General features: G+C 42.9%; 1 protein-coding gene across 2 annotated transcripts in view; it reads right to left on the reverse strand.

Annotated features, from left to right (window-relative positions):
- Positions 1–19,165, reverse strand: part of SH2B3 (SH2B adaptor protein 3) — a 229,453-nt gene that overhangs the window by 45,664 nt on the left and 164,624 nt on the right. For both annotated transcript variants that reach the window (XM_075323834.1, XM_075323823.1), the window contains exon 4: positions 4,700–4,801. In XM_075323834.1, coding sequence (XP_075179949.1) covers positions 4,700–4,801 — 102 coding nt within the window. The remainder of the gene's footprint in view (positions 1–4,699; positions 4,802–19,165) is intronic.

Below are 19,165 nucleotides of genomic sequence, written 5' to 3' on the forward strand. Positions count from 1 at the left end.
TTTTAGCTTCAAAATTTCTACTATAGAAGCTTATTGTTTGAATTGCTCTATGTAGATTAGCCAGGTACCCATCTCTTTTGATAGGGTTGGAACAGGTTATTGTATATCGCGTGTTTATTTTCAAATTTGTGGTGCATGGATAACATCTTGATTACTTCAGAAATATTTGGAACAGTATCACTTTTCCATTTGGCCAATAAAAGTTGTTTTGTGATCAAAAAAATGTGAATCACAATCGGGATCTTCATTTGGTCTAGTTTTGCCATATCCATAGAAAGAAGCGCCATTTGGGGCGATAATTTGATGTTGGAATTTGTAACTCGATTAATTAAATTTGGCACTTACCTCCAGAGATGTCTTATCTTTGGGCAATTCCATAAGATGTGGACCAACGTTCCTTTTTCGTTACAATTTCTCCAACAAAGTGGAGTATTTTTGGGTTCTATGTTATGTAGCTTAGAGGGAGTGAAATACCAATTTGTTATGACCTTATAGAAGGACTTGTGTAGTATAGCCAAATATAGCCAATATAGCCAACCTTTCTTTATGATGACACTCAACAGCCTACCATCCATAGATTCTGTCAGTTGCTTGATCTGTTTACGATCAACATTGCGTGTAGCAGCCACCACAGCCTTCCAGACACTGTTCCCAGAGGTGTACTGGTTTCCCTCCCTGTAGATCTCACATTTTATGAGGGACCACAGGTTCTCTATGTGGTTCAGATCAGGTGAACAAGGGGGCCATGTCATTATTTTTTGATCTTTTAGACCTTTACTGGCCAGCCACGCTGTGGAGTAGTTGGATGCATGTGATGGAGCATTGTCCTTCATGAAAATCATGTTTTTCTTGAACCATACCGACTTCTTCCTGTACCACTGCTTGAAGAAGTTGTCTTCCAGGATCTGGCAGTAGGTCTGGGAGTTGAGATTCACTCCATCCTCAACCCGAAAAGGTCCCACAAGTTCATCTTTGATGATACCAGCCCATACCAGTACCCCACTTCCACCTTGCTGGTGTCTGAGTCAGAGTGGAGCTCTCTGCCCTTTACTGATCCAGCTTCTGGCCCATCAAGAGTCAATCTCATTTCATCAATCCATAAAATCTTTGAAAAATCAGTCTTAAGATATTTCTTGGCCCAGTCTTGACGTTATATCTTATGATTCTTGTTCAAAGGTGGTTGTATTTCAACCTTCGATACCTTGGCCATTTCCCTGAGTATGGCACACCTTGTGCTTTTTGATACTCCAGTAACATTGCAGCTCTGAAATATGGCCAAACTGGTGGCAAATGGCTTCTTGACAACTTCGCGCTTGATTTTCCTCAATTCATGGGCAGTTATTTTGCACCTTTTTAGCCCAACACGCTTCTTGCGACCCTGTTGGCTATTTGCCATGAAACGCTTGATTGTTCGGTGATCACGCTTCAAAAGTTTGGCAATTTCAAGACTGCTGCATCCCTCTGCCAAACATCTCACAATTTTGGACTTTTCAGAGCTCGTCAAATCTCTCTTCTCACCCATTTTGCCAAAGGAACAGAAGTTACCTAATAATTAAGCACACCTTATATAGGGTGTTGATGTCATTACACCGCACCCCTCCTCAATACAGAGATGCACATCACCTGATTTACTTAATTGGTAGTTGGCTCTCACGCCTATACAGCTTGGAGTAGGACAACGTGTATAAAAACTATCATGTGATCAAAATACTCATTTGCCTAATAATTCTGCACACAGTGTATTTCACATTTATTTCTGTACTGTATGTCACCATCTTCAGATCATAACTTGTCTTGCCATCAGCTACATTTTATGCCACATGAAATATAATTATTAATGACCAATTTAAAAAAAATAAATAAATAAAAAAAATTGAGTTTTGTCTTGGCAATTTTTAAGTGTATGAAAAGTGTTTTCATAATTCCAAAAATATTTCTCATAAACTTCAAAATTGCCTAAATTGTCACCATTCTGACTACAGATTTATGAATCCTCACACCGCACACACTGCACGGTGGGGATTCACCGGTTTCTGAGCCAGGAATGGTGGTCATGACCGAAATTGTGCAATATGCATGTTCCCAGCCAGAACCCAACTAGTGGGTATGACCTCATTCAATGTGATCGATGATCTGGTACTCAACATAGGTATAGGTTCTGATGTCTGAATGATAGCCCTGAATTCACTACGCAGATTCCCCTGATGAATCCTGAGGGTGAAAACACGTTGAGAGACCAATAGGGATGTAAAATGCCACAGATTCCATAGGGTCAGCTGTGGACTGCCCTTTTAGGGTGGGAGTCAAGGAATCACAGGGGTCAGTTTGTTAAGTACCTCAGGGATAGTGCCTAGCATCTTGAGGACAGGTGCTGTGATTATCATATAGTGACCCCACCACATGAGACTTCTGTTAATGGCTGAGACCACACCATTTATTTTATTGACTGTGATTTATACGCCTACATAGTCACCATTGTGATACTGAATGATTAGTCACATCTAAAGGTTTATTTGGGTCAGTAATGGATTTGCTATAACGGTTGAACCTTTCCTTGATATAGGGTGTATGCATATTGGGTTATAGCTGTGACCACGACCTTCAATAGATGTGACTATATATCACCAGATAGGTAATATAAATTGTGCCTAGTACGATATATGACCTATGGTGCAATACCACCTCAATCTAAGTACAGAGGAAGCTTGGTTTAAGAGTAACTTGGTTTGAGAGCGTTTTGCAAGACAAGCAAAGCTTTTTAAAAATGTTTAACTTGGTTTAAGAGCTATGCTTTGCAATAAGAGCAAATTCCCACCGTGCACACTTCCGGTTCTATCCTTTCATCGCACTCTGACCCGCTCTGGAGGTAATTTTCTGTCCATATGTACTGTATACAGTATACCATTGCATAGTACAGTATATACTATATACCATTTCTATCAATTTGCATTTTTTTGGATACAGTATTGTGCTCTCTTTCGGCTAACCAGTACAGGACATTGCTTATACTATGCCTCCCGCACACCAACAATTCTATTGGAAACTAAGGTGCAGTTTAATTTTTTTTTTTACTGTACAGTATTTTGTAATAGTGTACTGTAATAATTTTATATGAATACAGTACATTATTTTGTATTACTGTAATAAGTTTGTATAAATACTATAAATATTTTTGGGTTGTGGAACGAATTGTCTGCATTTCAATTATTTCCTATGGGAAAATTCGCTTTGATACAAGAGTAACTTGGTTTAAAAGCGCACTCCTGGAACCAATTATGTTCGTAATCCAAGGTTCCACTGTATTTGGATTGATCTGGAAACTAGGGCCCGGAGTTAAATATCACCATACCTTCACCTCTGTGAGGGATGATATAGGAGTGGAATACTTGATAAACATTTTGCACTTTATTCACTAAGGCACCTTATTGTGTTTGTTCTTTATCAGTAATATTAAAATTTACATTTTCTTATATCGCCTCAGCTGTTGCTATTATAATTGATCTACTGAGGGATTTGTGCAATAGTGACTGTATTCACTGGATTTGTTATATTCATATGTTACTGCAGTCTTCTGTATAATCCCAGTGCAAATGGAACAGCAATTGTGTGACGTGCATGTTCCTGGCCAGAACCTGACTAGTGGGTACAAGTGTATGGAGTGGGCATAACCGACCAGTGGGTGTGGCTATCTAGTGGGCACAGTCTTGCTCAATACATAGAGTGACTGCAGACTTGTCACCTTAGACCGGATACCCTCTTTAATTTAAGCCCCCCCAAACACCGTAGATGTTGTCGGCAGAACAGATATCAGTTGATCATTTGTCCGGCCGCTATCTCAGAGCTAAGCGCTCCTGTGATCTCTATGAGGAAGCCGCTGCCAGACAGCTCTGGAAAACAAAAGGACAGAGTCTGAAATCATCAGTCTGTGGCACCAATACCCATCATACTGTTCTTCGAACCCGTTGATATCAACATATTCGGACGACATTAGTCTAATCTGAAAATGTAAAAGTTGATACAAGACATCCAAACTAAATGCTTATTAATTGTCATCATCTTAACTCTTTCTTGACAATTTTCATATGTGATATGATGAAATGGAACAAAAGCATTGAGTGAAGCAAAGGCGCAAATGTTCTTATCATGTACCTGCACATGGGAGAATAGCAAGCACCAGACATGGAGGGCAATTAGCATTGATGATAAGAAATGTTTACAGTCAGATGCTATAAGCAAAAGAAAATGTTTTATGTGTATTCAATGACAAGCTCATAACCTGGGCCTTCAGAATAAAATGTAACACAGAAGAGGAAAGACGTCTTCAATAGCAGCCAATCACTTGCCAGCTTTCACTTTCACAGTAATTATTAGGAAAAATACTTGATGTGAAGGTTTGCTAAAAGTCACGGCTCCAGGCTAAAAATATAACTTGGGCGCTTTTGTATCCTAAATCTTAAAATGTAAAAGTAAAATGATTTTTTTTTAGTAATTAAAATAAAAGCTTATATTACTACTATTATTTTCTAGTGAATATATTTACACTACACTGTTGAATATTGTAAATGAATAAGACAGTATGCCGTAAGTGCCCATGATCCATCTAGTGGCAGTGATCGGAAGAAAGTTCTGTCCTCATGGGTCTCCGTCACACATCAAGCTCACAATGTGCATCTGTAAAGCTTCTCTGAATGGCACCTACCTTTATCACAAATGTGTTAACATTATCCGGCATCTCCAGTCGGGTGCATTTTCGGATGTCGTGGATTGCAGAACATGGAACCCGTAACTTTGGTTTGGAGCACTGCAGGGGAGATACAGATATATGTTTTTTTTTACTAAAGAATTAATAACAAATGCAAAACTAGTGTTTAAAAAACAACGTTGGACAATATAACAATAACATATTTTAGTGTAAGAACTGTTGATATTTCTACACAAAGCTAGAAACACTAATAATTAAGTTTAGAATATCCATTAGGCCCTGTTCAGAGTTTCCATCAAGCTTTCCAATATAATTGACAGCAAATTGCTAACAAAAATACCAGAAGGTGGAAGAAAACTTTGTGGACCTTGTTAAAGTCAATGGTTTCCATAAGTGTCCTTTTGGACCTCATAATGGATCTATCAAAGCAGTCATGACTTTTATTAACTTCTCCAACTGTCTTCCACACTTTCTCTCTGCTGGTATTCCTGCCATCATCATATTTCCATTGGCACCAACCAGTCAGCAGCCTTCAAACCCTTGTCACTTGCGTCATCCTTTGGTCTCCCACAATGGTCTTGTACAACCACTCATGTAGACGGACATACACTAGGTCTCATCTTCAACTGCCTGCGTTCCTTATCTAGCTTTATAACCTGATCTCTCCCCCTCTCTGACCACCATTTACACCCATTCTCATCCCTGTCCTCTTGAATTACCCTCCAAGTCCAGCAATTAACACACCCCCCAGAAATATCTCACACCTAGACATTCACACACTGACTCTTCTGTCGCTGTCCATCATGTCTTCACTCTACAACACAACCACCATTTTCTACAATGCCACATTGGCATCAGCTATTGACTCAGTCGCCCCTCTCATGAATGGCAGAATGTGATGCATGAATACATAACTCGGCACACCAACCTCACAAAAATGCTGCGGCACATTTAATTAATTCCTTCCTGTGTCCACCATTGCCCCACCACCTTACTCATTTCAGCTGAAGACATTACCTCACATTTCAAAAACAAGATCAAAGAAAGCTTTAGTATTCAAGTAGCACAACACTTCTACATAAGAGATCAATGTCCTTCAGCCATGGACCTTTTTTCACGTTATCACTGAAGAAAAACGTGCTTATTTTGTTTCCAAATCACATCTGACCACTTCTGTGCTTGGTGCTATGGTATCCCATCTCATTCGAAACCTTACCACCATACTTATCCCTGCCCTAAGACATCTCTTCAACTTATCCTTAAGGTGTCTTCCCTTCTTCTTTCAAACATGCAACCATCACACCCATCCTTAAGAAGATATCACTTGACCCACCTTCTATGTCCAGCTAGGTACACATATCACTACTCCCTTTTGCCTCAAAACTACTTGAACAGTACATCCAGATTAAACTTTCCTTCCATCTGTCATCCAACACACTCTTGGAAAGTCTACAATCCAATTCCATCCCCAACACTACATAGAAACCACCCTAACCAAAGTCACAAATGACCTACTAACTGCCAAAACCAACAGACAATACTATATACTCCTCCTTCTAGCCCTGTTCTCTGTCTTCAACACAGTTGACCATTCTAACTACTTCAGTAGTTCTAACAATGACTAACAAGGCTATCCATAATCTGTCTACTCCATACATTTCCAAACTAATCTCCCCAAACTTTTCCACAAATAATCTCCTGTCCTCACAAGATCTCCTACTCTCCTCTGCCCTTGTGTGTTCCTCGCTCAACCACTTCCCGAGTATCCCTCATGTATCGGCATTGTCTCCCACAACTGAAACCGGATGCAATCTGAAAATGCATTTCTGCAGAAAAGCCTACAGCCAGCAATAATCATGCTGCCACCTCACTACCACGGCAGCTTTTCCAACCCCCCACCTACTGCCTCTTTCCCCAATACCCATAAGATACCAAGCTGTTGAGGGCAGAGTCCTCTCCCCACTATACCAGTCTGTCATTGTTAGTTTGTTTACTGCATTTTATATATACATATGCCCTTGGAAAAAGCCACGGCGAAAAGTGTCAGGGTGTCTCATTGGTAAAGCTTTATTAATATGTAGCAATGTGGTATAATCGTCTATTGGCATTTGTTAGTTTAGTTACTTTTGTATCAGGGTTCTAATATTCTTGTCCCTGACATACTTATTATTATTCATTATTTTTCATTTGCTATCTTACTAATTTTTACATTGTTCCACATTGCTATCATATTATGCCTATGTCATCTTACTATTAATGTAGGTTTCACCATTTATTTTTGTGGCACAGCTAATACCTTATATATTAATTATTCCCACTGTTTGGTGATTGTGAACATTATTGCACGCTGTCAAGTTTCATGTAATAATTACCTATGATGGTTTAAAATTCACGCTGGCAGTTGTGCATTGTGTGACTATCAGTTATCTTCATGTGCCACATACTCATTTCTACATTTTATAATGCTGTGTATTTTATGTATTTTTCTTGTAAAAAAGATTATGTTTGATTCAAAATCAATTGGATTTATTTCCGGGTAGTTTTATAGGTATTGATTTCCCACTGAGCAACTACCTGGTTGTTCTTTAGTTGTTATGGTTTCTTTCTTTGAGTAGTGGTCAAAATTGTAGGTTTTCTATATGTATTATTATGTAAATCCTCTTCACATTTACAGTACCATGGAACTAAATGCGCCAGTAGATCATTGTGCATGAGATCCACATGTTGCCGAGAAAATCCACAGCAGAAATTGACAGGTGCTGCAAAATAGTTATCCATGTCTATCTATTGTGTTGATTTTTAGAACGGATTTTTCCTGTTGCAAACTGCAGAATTAACATAGCAAAGTACACAAAATTTGGTGTGGATTTTTGCCATTTTGATTTTTCTGCTGTGATATACCCAAAATGTTTAAGTGTCGCGTGGAATATACTCTGAGTCTTTATAAAAGTTGCTTACACCAAACTCTATAGCCAGGAAATATTATTAGTTGCAAGGTTATTCTCACATGGTACATTTATGACATAACCACAGGATATAATATGAATGTGTAATACGGTAGGTGATTGTCCAACTGCCAGGACCTGCATCTATCTGCACAGCGGGTTACATGATGTCGGCTTTATTCATACATCATTCATATGCATACATACACGTCTGTCTCTGTTTCTGGACTAAGACTAGTTATTTCGTACTGAGATTGTGAAGCAAGATTTTCATTAATTAAAATTAGTGAGGAGACCCAATGTCCCAGATCAAGAGATTAATAAAGTATGATACAAAGTCTAGGTTTACATGTGATGTTTTTACAAAGAATTACCGTAGATCCAGTTTCTGTAGCTTTGTATTTTCTTTATAGGTGTATCACGTCCCCTGAATTATCTATTTTAGTACTTATAGTAACCATTATATAAGAATTTTGCAGTATCTTTTTTTGTCCCTGTATGCTACCATTCCTTTTACACACTCTAACACTACCCAAACAGTGCTGACGCACCCTTTAAGGCCATGTGCGCACGTTGCGTTTTTTTTCTGCGTTTTGGCTGCGTTTACAACTGCACTGTGTCATTGACAAAATGCATGTGTTCTGATTCCCCAGCAAAGTCTATGAGAATCATGCAAAATCTGTGCACACGATGCTTTTTGAAACGCAGCGTTTTGATTATCAAAAATTTGTCAAAATCTCTGCGTTTGAAGAAGCAACATGTCAATTGTTTATGCTATTTTGGCAGCGTTCTATACCCATTGAAATCAATGAGTTGTAGAAATTCGCTGCCAAAATGTTAAGCAGTGCATTTGCATTGCATTATTGTTGCGATCCGCAGGTTTTTTTTTAACATAACAAAGGCAGGTCTTTCGTCTTTCTCTCTCGGTCGGTTTCTCTCTCTATGTCTCTCTCTCTCTCTGTTCATGTTGGTCTCTCCCTCCCACCCCCTCTCTCATACTCACCCATCCACGATCACCGGCGCGGCGCTGCACGGCGTTCACACTGTGGCGGCTTCTCTTTTGAAAATGCCGACCGCTCATTAATCCATAACGTATTCCCTGCTTCCCCCGCCCACCGGCGTCCATGATTGGTTGCCCCCACACTGAGTGACAGCTGTCTCACTGCAACCAATCAGAGCCTCAGGTGGGCGTGTCTATATCGAGCAGTAAAAAAAAAATAAATATTTGAAAAAAAAAACGACGTGCGGTCCCTCCAATTTGGATACCAGCCAGGGTAATGCCACATGGCTGAAGGCTGGTATTCTCAGGATGGGGAGCTCCACGTTATGGGGAGCTCCCCAGCCTAACAATATCAGCCAGCAGCCGCCCGGAATTGCCACATCCATTAGATGCGACAGTCCCGGGACTTTACCTGGCTCATCCCGAATTGCCCTGGTGCGGTGGGTAATAAGGAGTTAATGGCAGCAGCCCATAGCTGCCACTAAGTCCTAGGTTAATCATGGCAGGCGTCTCCCCAAGATACCTTCCATGATTAACCTGTAAGTTAAAGAAAATAAACACACACATCCAAAAAATCCTTTATTTGAAATGAAAGACAAAAAAACACCCTCTTTCACCACTTTATTAACCCCTCAAAAACAACTCCAGGTCCGTCATAATCCACGCAAGGTCCCATGACGCTTTCAGCTCTGCAACAATCAGAAGCTGATAGGAGCGACAGTAAAACACCACCACTCCTGTGAGCTCCATGCAGCAACTGAAGTGAGTAGCGCGATCAGCTGTGCTGTCTCTGAGGTTACTCGCGGCCACCGCTCTCTTAGGTGGAGGACTGCAGCTGTGGCCGCGAGTAACCTGAGTGAAAGCACAACTGATCACGCAATTCACTGCAGTCACTCAGGGGATTTGTGATTACAGGGGAGTCCTTCACGTGTGACCGCAAATCAAGCCACGGCATGCGCACAGAGCTGCGCAATCACAATGAAGTCAGGTGAAGTTTATCCGAGTTCATTCTGATCGTGCGGCACTGTCTCGCAGCCAGCCATGCTCTTTTCGACAGTGCGATCCCACTCGGCTCTGCTGCAAGTCTATGGGGATGCGGCAGAGCCGAGTTAGACTGCACTGTGAAAAATGTGCGTTCTGGATGCTTTTCCCACTATGTCTATGGCAGAGAAAGCATCCAGAACATATGAATTCTCCAGGATTGTGCGCACATTGCATTTTGCCGAATGCGACTCAGAACGCAGCTTTTTCAGCTGCGTTCTGAGACGCACAGGCAGTGACTTACACGCTGCGGAATAGAATGCAACGTGCGCACATGGCCTAAGATTGTCAGAATGGTTACACCCAGTTGTCAATTTATTCATAAATTCCTCGGAAGAATAACAGAGGAATGACAGATTGTGCAGGAACATAAGAGAAGATGCTCCAGAGTTATAATTTAATAGGGAATATAAATATTTATTTAGGCAGAAATATCTGGAGAGGTGTCAGGTCCTCCTTCAATAAAAGTGGCAAAACAGCACACAATGTTATAATAGCAACATCAGCCAATAAAGCCAGATAGTTTCAATAGAGCAATATAGAAGCACATAGGTCACAAAACAGAAATAGCAACAGCAAAGACTACAGGCACAGCACTTTGGGCAACTCACCCTGAACGTGTATGCTGTTATTTCATGGTTGAATATATGATAGTATAAGCAAATATTACAAATCAATTCTACACAACAAAAGTGGAGTATGGTACAAACAGATTTTCTATGATTGGGTTGTCCAGTCTGGACATTCTCAGATCACACAAAGTCTCCATAGGGGAAAAAAAGTGATTGCAGGGCTTTTGCCTTTGTAATCCGCTAAAGAAATAAAATAGGATTCCTTGAAATGTTATTCCTGTGGATGTTAGAAAAATTTTGCCAAGATCATACAAACACCTATTATCCTTCAGTGCTAAAAGGCACACAGGAGTCAAGCATTGGGAAATGAACTATTCTATAGGAGGTCATTGATGCTGACAAGGTGCGTAATACAAGGTACTTCAAGGAGAGAAAGCTGTAGAAGACTATGGCATTTGTGATGTATTATATCACAGTGCCATAGTCATACTCCAAAATATAGGGGTGTAAATAGCATGTCAAATTTACACCTTATTTCGGTGTACTCCTTAGTAGAAAGAAATATAGAAAGCGGCCGAATCAGCTCGAAAAATATTTACAAATCTTACATATGAAACACTCCTAGTCTGCTTATATATTTTTTCAAAAATATTAGTAGGGCAGTTTTATAGTCCTTGGTTAAATTCATATAGTCACTGCTTTATTATTTTATATAAGCCACACGATTAGCACGATAATGCAAATTGTCATATAGATAGTACAGAATAGGATGGTGATTCTTTTTTTTTGTCAACTTTTTATTTTTGCAAAGATTTTTACAATCAGGAAAAAAAACAAAACATTACAATTATGTGAATATATATATATATATATATATATATATATATATATATATATATATATATATATATAAACAATCACAGGTAATCAGCATGTACATCAGTTCACAGATAGGCAGAACTATACATCAAGACAGAATCAACTCAAATCTTACAACCGGAAATATAGCAGATTTAAGAACTCCCCATCCCCATGACCGGACCTGCATTCAGGGATCAAGGTGATACAGCTCTAGGCAGTACATTAAATTTGAAAAGTGTCTATAAAGGCGTCCCAGCCAGACCATATCGAAATAAACCTATCCATCGTGTCGTGTAGCTGCGCTGTGAACCGTTCCATGACCCTAACATCTTGTATCCGGGCGTACAGGTCAGCGATTCATGGCGGAGCTACCCTCTTCCAAAATAGTGATATCAAACACTTAGCAGCTGTAAGGATGTGCAAAACAAGTTTAATTTCGTTCTTGCCTAGTGATGATGGAAGGACATTCAATAAATATGCCACCGGATCTCTACTTACTCCCCTACCCAGCACCTTTCCTAATAAAGACTCCACCTCTACCCAAAAACCCACAATCCCTGGGCATGTCCAAAAGATGTGATATAAAGACGCAGCTCCCCCACTGCATCTCCAGCAACTATCTGGGTAGGCACGATTAAACCTGTGCAGAAGATCCGGGGTGTGATACCATGACATAAGAACCTTAACTTGGTTTTCCTTATAAAGAGTGCTGACAGAGGACCGAAAAGTCCTGGACCACACCACAGACCAAACTGCCTCCGGCAAAGAACGGCCCACCCAACCCTCCCACCTCTTCATGTATGAATGTGGAACTAATCCTAATGCTATTCTACTTGCCAGTATAGAATAAATAGCTGAAATCAGGCCTCTGGTTGAGATCTGTCTCGAACACAGGGTCTCAAACTCCGATGGACGAGGTGGCACTTCCCTCCTCATGATATCCGAAAAGAAGTGAGCAATCTGCTGGTATGAAAAATATAGGTGGAACGGCAAACTACCATAGTGATTCTTAACATGAGACAACTACAAAACAGACTGCAACAGCTAAAAAACCCCCAAAAAGACAAAAAACCTCCAAACAAAACAAATTATAAAAAAAAACATTGAATGGATAGTCTCCAGCTGCAGTCAGAGCATTGGAGGAAGATTTCTGCTACAGCAAGCTGTCTCCCAGCCAGAGGTCTATGAGAAATAGGACAAGAATGGAAAGGGAGAAACAAAAAGAAATTAGAAGAGAGAAATGGGTGTAGATAACAATAAATATGAGTACAAGAATAAGAAAATGAAGCCTTATTGTTAATGTTAAGGATACGTATTATGTATTGATGGCGATGTGTACAGGTGTAATGCATTGGTTGGGTTAACCACGCACATTACAAAGCAGGGTCGGACTGGCCATCTGGCATTTCAGGCAAATGCCAGAAGGTCCGGTCTATGTAGTGAGCCAATTGAGCTATCGTCACTTTCACTCTCTCTTCAGAAAAATACATGCCAGGCAGCATTAACTTGCCTTGTGCACACGATCGTGCTGCACTTCCCAGCTGAAACAGGTGACGGTGTGCTGTGCTGTTTTGTGCCACCCCTTGGCCCTGCTGATTTCAGTTGTACAGCGAGATTGTGTGGGCTGCTGAAGAGAAAGTGGAAATGATGATGAAGTTTCTATATCAGGCTCGCGGACCTGTCCTGCAGATGTTGCTCCTTCGTTCCTAATCAAATGTATTCTTATCTTTCAAACGTAAATACATTTGAATGATGTGCCGACAGGCCTGGAGCAGAGGAGGGCCCATCATCCCCAGCCCTGATGTGCAGCAGCGTGAGGAGGTCACCATGTTGCTGACGTCATCATACTGCTGCTGGCATCGCAGACACATGTATGGAGGAGCTGAAGATGGAATATTTTATCTATGTGGAAGAGTGGGGGAGTGGGTTAAGGCCCATTATGGGGTAACAATTGTGAAATGGAGCACAGTTTCGCGAGAGGCAATGGGAGGTACATTATTCAGAGAGTCAGTGTGTGTGAGGGGGGATTGTTATGATCCGGAACCATGGAAGACCACCATAAATAATTGGTAAAAGGTGACAAGAGCATTGGCAACTAATCTGTCCGCCATCCCCTTGCTAACCTAGTTATCCTAAAGGAAGGAAAGATTAATAACTCTCTGCCTCAGAAAATAGATAAAGAATAGCAAGCCCCCCACATTCAAAGACTGCGGTGATATAGGAAAAACACAATACACAGATAGATGATAGGATTAGCAAAAGGTGAGGCCCTACTGACTAAATAGGACAGGATAGGAAAGGGACTGATTGTGGCCAGAGAAAAACCCTGCAAAAATCCAAAAACCTGATAACACAAAAGGCCCTCAGATCACTAGATCTGAACTCTGTCCTATACCAGGCGCTCTTGTCATACCAATGAACAGAAAGCAGGAACCATTACAAATTCAAGAAGCAACAAACACATGGACTAATAGGAGCAATACTCCAAACATAGCTGCAGGGAGCTTCCCAGCTGAGCAACTGAGAGGGAAGATCCCTGCATGCAAATAAACTGAAAACAACCACAGTAAATGACAAACTCAGATAAGAGCAAAAAGAAGCAAACAACAAATAAAGAGCCAAGCACTTATCTATGGTAGATGTGGTCTGGAGCAGGATGAAGCAGGCTGGTGAACAAAGAACAACTGACATCCGGCATAGCCTGCTAGGAGACCAGGGTTTAAATAGGCAGAGAGTTAGCAATGGAAACGCCCATTGCTCAACACACCTGGTCTTTGTCCAAACCGTTCATGGCCACAAGAGGGAGCCTCACAGCAGCAAAAGCATAACTGACATTCACAACAGGGGATATTGTGGAGAGGGGCAGTTTCTGCTAAAAAAAAATCCAGTGTAAATTAACATATGTTCACACTTATTTTTTGGAGCAGAAACTGAGCATAATCTCTCTAAATCATCCTCAAATACTCAAAATTTAGTTCTAGTGATATATCAATGTACTGATGTTAGTCTTGGTGATGTATTCATGTAAGTACCCCTTACATGAGGCTGGCTGATAGTATGATTTGCCTTTTTTATATAAAAAATACAAACTGCTATTGCGCCTGGCATCTACAATTGTCTGGATCTCTGGAATCACGTTAACAGCGCTGTAGCCAATCAGTTAGCTGCTGAGTTACTTGAATGGTTGCAGCGCTGTCATTTTGATGTGACATCAGCGCAGACAATAGCAGACCTGGGGAGAGTGCATAAGGCACAGTTTGTATGTTTTACAAACAAACAATCTAAGGCCTGCTTTACACGTTGCAATTAGTTGTACAATCGCATTTGCGATGTGACACGCCCAGGTTGCATACGGGATCTTATGAGATTGCACGTTGGTCGTTCATTTGCTGTCACATGAGCGTTAGTAGTCTATGTTAAATTGATCAATTTTGTGTGCGATCCTTTAGATCAGGGGTCAGGAACCTTTTTGGCTAAGAGAGCCGTAAACGCCACATATTTTGAAATATAATTCCGCGAGAGCCGTACAATATGTTTAAAGGGCCATTGACAGATCAATCGCTCCAATGTTCACTTAGTACAGCAAGGAATGCTCCTCCCTGCTGTATAAAGCCACAACTGGACTGAAACAATGGTAATTAGCAGTAAAAAAATCAAATAAATAACTTACATTGTGAACTTGCGATGCATGACATCAGTCCAGCAGTCTGGCTTCTTCTTTTTCCTGCGCATGACTGGAAGCTGGCATTCTTCCCACCTGATGTTGAGAGAATGCCAGCTTTGAGGCATTCGCAGAAGAAAGAAGCTGGAATATTGGACATGTCACACAACGCACTGTCAGTTATGTCAATTATCTATTTTATTATTTTACAGCGAATTATTGTTTAGGTCCAGCGGTGGCTTAGTGCAGCAGAGAGGAACACTCCTTTGTGTACTAAGTGACCGCTGGAGCAATTGTATCTGTCAGTGGCCCAGACACCCTGCTTCCCATACAGCCTGCACCCCCCATATCACACACACACACTGCTCCCCATACAGCCTGCACCCCCCATATCACACACACACACTGCTCCCCATACAGCCTGCACCCCCCATATCCCACACACACACACTGCTTCCCATGCAGCCTGCACCCCCCATATCCCACACACTACACCCCCATATGTCGCATACCCTGCTTCCCATACAGCCTGCACCCCCCCCATATCACACACACACACTGCTCCCCATACAGCCTGCACCCCCCATATCACACACACTACACCCCCATATCTCACACACCCTGCTTCCCATACAGCCTACACCCCCATATCTCTCACACCCTGCTTCCCATACAGCCTGCACCCCCCATATCACACACACACACACACACACACACACTGCTCCCCATACGGCCTGCACCCCCCATATCCCACACACACACACACACACACACTGCTTCCCATACAGCCTGCACCCCCCAGATCTCACACACTACACCCCCATATCACACACACCCTGCTTCCCATACAGCCTGCACCCCCCAGATCTCACACACTACACCCCCATATGTCACATACCCTGCTTCCCATACAGCCTGCACCCCCCATATCACACACAATACACCCCCATATCTCACACACCCTGCTCACATATCTCACCCTGCCTGTACCCCAACTTACCCCTCTCAAACACTCTGCACCCCTTCACATGCTTCTGTCACAGTCTGCAGCCCTCACATGCCACTCACCCTGCAGCCCCCCTCACCCTCATGTCCCCTCTTTTCTTATTACCAGTCATGTGTCCAAATCTCCTTCAGGATTCAGTATCTTGCTTTCTGCCCGGCCTCCTGTGTCTCCTCCCACACAGTCACATGGGCGTGACATCATCGCAGGTCCTGCAGGATGGAGATTCCGTCTGCTGTGCAGGTCAGGAGCACTCCTGCAGCTCAGACACGGCTGGTGGCCTCTCCAGGTCAGGGGCCCCTCTACTGACACTGGGCTCCCCTGACTCACAGGCCGGCCACTACACAGCAGCACTACACATAGACGCAGAGCGGCTGCCGGGCCCCTATGTGTAGTGCCGCTGTGTAGTGGCCGGCCTGTGAGTCAGGGGAGCCCAGTGTCACTAGAGGGGCGGCTCACTTCTCGTTCCCCCGCTGATCCGGTCTCCTCGGCTCGTCGTCCATTGCTGTCGCTCGCTCTGACCTCTCAGCAGGCGCGCAGTGATGACGTCACCGCGCTCGCTGCAGAGCTGTCAGAAGAACGCCGACAGTCACAGCGGGGAGAATGATAAGAGAGAGAGCGCCGCTCACTCTCTCATCATTGCTCTCAATTGTGCTGGCGCCGGCCCTGATCCTTCCCATAGACAGGTAGGAGCCCTGTCTGCGAGCCAGATACGGCCATCAAAAGAGCCATATCTGGCTCGCGAGCCATAGGTTCCCGACCCCTGCTTTAGATCATGTGTTCTGTGACGTATGCATTGGGCACCCTTTTTTTTTTTTATTTATTGACTTGCCAAGCGTGTGTAATGTGTAGGGATGCGTTTTTACTATGTCATCTGCCATTCAGCTCTGCTACATGGCCGCTGACAGCAGACACAGACAGCCATGTAGCAGAGCTGAATGGCAGATGACAGCAGACACAGACAGAGCCGCACTGTCAGAATGAACTCGGGTGAACTTCACCCGACTTCATTGTCATGCTGCGGCTCTGTCTGTGTCACGTCCTGATTAGCGGTCACCAGTGAAGGACTCACCGGTGACCGCTAAACTCCTGAGTAACTGAATTGAGCAGCCCTCTCATACTCACCGATCCCCGATCCCCGGCTCTGCACGGCATTCACACTGCTCCGGCGGCTTTTACTGTTTTGAAAAAGCCGGCCGCCCATTAAACAATCTCGTATTCCCTGCTTACCCCGCCCACAGGCGCCTATGATTGGTTGCAGAGAGACACGCCCCCACGCTGAGTGACAGGTGTCACACTGCACCCAATCACAGCAGCCGGTGGGCGTGTCTATACTGTGCAGTGAAATAAATAATTAAATAATTAAAAAAAAACGGCGTGCGGTCCCCCCAATTTTAAAACCAGCCAGATAAAGCCATACGGCTGAAGGCTGGTATTCTCAGGATGGGGAGCTCCACGTTATGGGGAGCCCCCCCAGCCTAACAATATCAGCCAACAGCCGCCCAGAATTGCCGCATACATTATATGCGACAGTTCTGGGACTGTACCCGGCTCTTCCCGATTTGCCCTGGTGCGTTGGCAAATCGGGGTAATAAGGAGTTATTGGCAGCCCATACCTGCCAATAACTCCTAGATTAATCATGTCAGGCGTCTCCCCGAGATACCTTCCATGATTAATCTGTAAGTGACAGTAAATAAACACACACACACCTGAAAAATCCTTTATTAGAAATAAAAAACACAAACATATACCCTGGTTAACCACTTTAATCAGCTCAAAAAAGCCCTCCATGTCCGGCGGAATCCAGGATGGTCCAGCGTCGCTTGCAGCGCTGCTGCATGGAGGTGACCGGAGCTGCAGAATACACCGCCGCTCCTGTCACCTCCATGCAGCAACTGAAGACAGCCGCGCGATCAGCTGAGCTGTCACTGAGGTTACCCGCTGTCACTGGATACAGCGGTGGATCCAGCGGTGGCCGCGGGTAACCTCAGTGACAGCTCAGCTGATCGCGCTACTCACCGCCGCTCCTCTCACCTCCACGCAGCTAATGAAGGCAATAGCGCGATCAGCTGAGCTGTCACTGAGGTTACCCGCGGCCACCGCTGTATCCAGTGACAGCGGGTAACCTCGGAGATCGGGGATCGGTGAGTATGAGAGAGGGGGATAGACTGACATGGACAGAGAGAGAGGGACAGAGATAGTGACCGACTGACAGAGATTAGTGAATGACAGACATTGTGAGGCGCTTCACAACGCAGCTTTTCAGCTGCGCTCTGAAGCAGACCTTTTTTAAGCTGCAGTGCAGAGCGCACACCTGCGCACATAGCCTCAGACACCAAAATCGTATGAGGGATGTCACACGTTACAATTGACTAGGTTCGTGCAACAAAACGCCCAATTCTAGACAAAGATACGATGTGTTTGCGATCAACGGTTTTGCGTTCAATCCTGATCGCACGTAGCTGTCACACGCAGATACCTCACAAACGATGCCGGATGTGCGTCACTTACAACTTGACCCCAACGACGGATTGTGAGATATATTGAAGCGTGTGTTGGGGGCTTTAGAAATGGGTTTCTAAAACCAGAAGAGCACTTTAAGAGTATGTGCACACAAGATATTTTAAACTCAAGCAAAACCACCCAGCTTTTAAAGCAGAAGATGTTGAAGACAATGGTGCTTTCTTTTGCTGAACCATCTTCTGGAAGGTTCTACAGTTGTTTCGTTGGCATTTTTCTTATGGTTTTGGCCAGTGTTTTTTTTTTTGTTTAAGTGCTTTGATGTTGTTATTTTTTCTAAAGTCTTTTTTACAGTGTTTTTAAGCAAAAGCAATGGTAAAATGCAACAAAAGACGTCAGGGCATCTTCAAAGCCTTTTTTTTTTACCTGTATTGTAAAGTACAGAGCATCTTCAGAGTGGAAAACACCAGACTAGACCAGTCATTTCTTTTTTCTTTAACCGCTTGGTGTTTTTAGAAACATGAAGTAATTAAAAGATTCTCAAAAGCCTGAACCTGTGCACAGCAACCTTTTTTTTATAGAAATGCATATGTTCTTTCATTTGAGTATTCTTCATAGTAATTTCTATGCGGGATCTGCCCTTTAAATTGTCATATGCACATGCCCGGCCTAAGTGGTATGTACCCAAAAAAGGTACCAGTGAACACTACAGCTTCCTGACCCCATTTCCCCCACCTCCAAAAAAACAAAGTTATATGTCTCGGAAAATTGGTGAGCAAAAAAAAATATTTGATTAAAAAAGAGAATTTTGTTTACTTACCGTAAATTCTTTTTCTTGTAGTTCCGACATGGGAGACCCAAACCATGGGTGTATAGCTAGCGCCTCCGGAGGACACACAAAGTACTACACTCAAACGTG

This window comes from Anomaloglossus baeobatrachus, chromosome 1, assembly GCF_048569485.1.
Source record: "Anomaloglossus baeobatrachus isolate aAnoBae1 chromosome 1, aAnoBae1.hap1, whole genome shotgun sequence".
Classification (NCBI taxonomy): Eukaryota; Metazoa; Chordata; class Amphibia; order Anura; family Aromobatidae; genus Anomaloglossus; species Anomaloglossus baeobatrachus.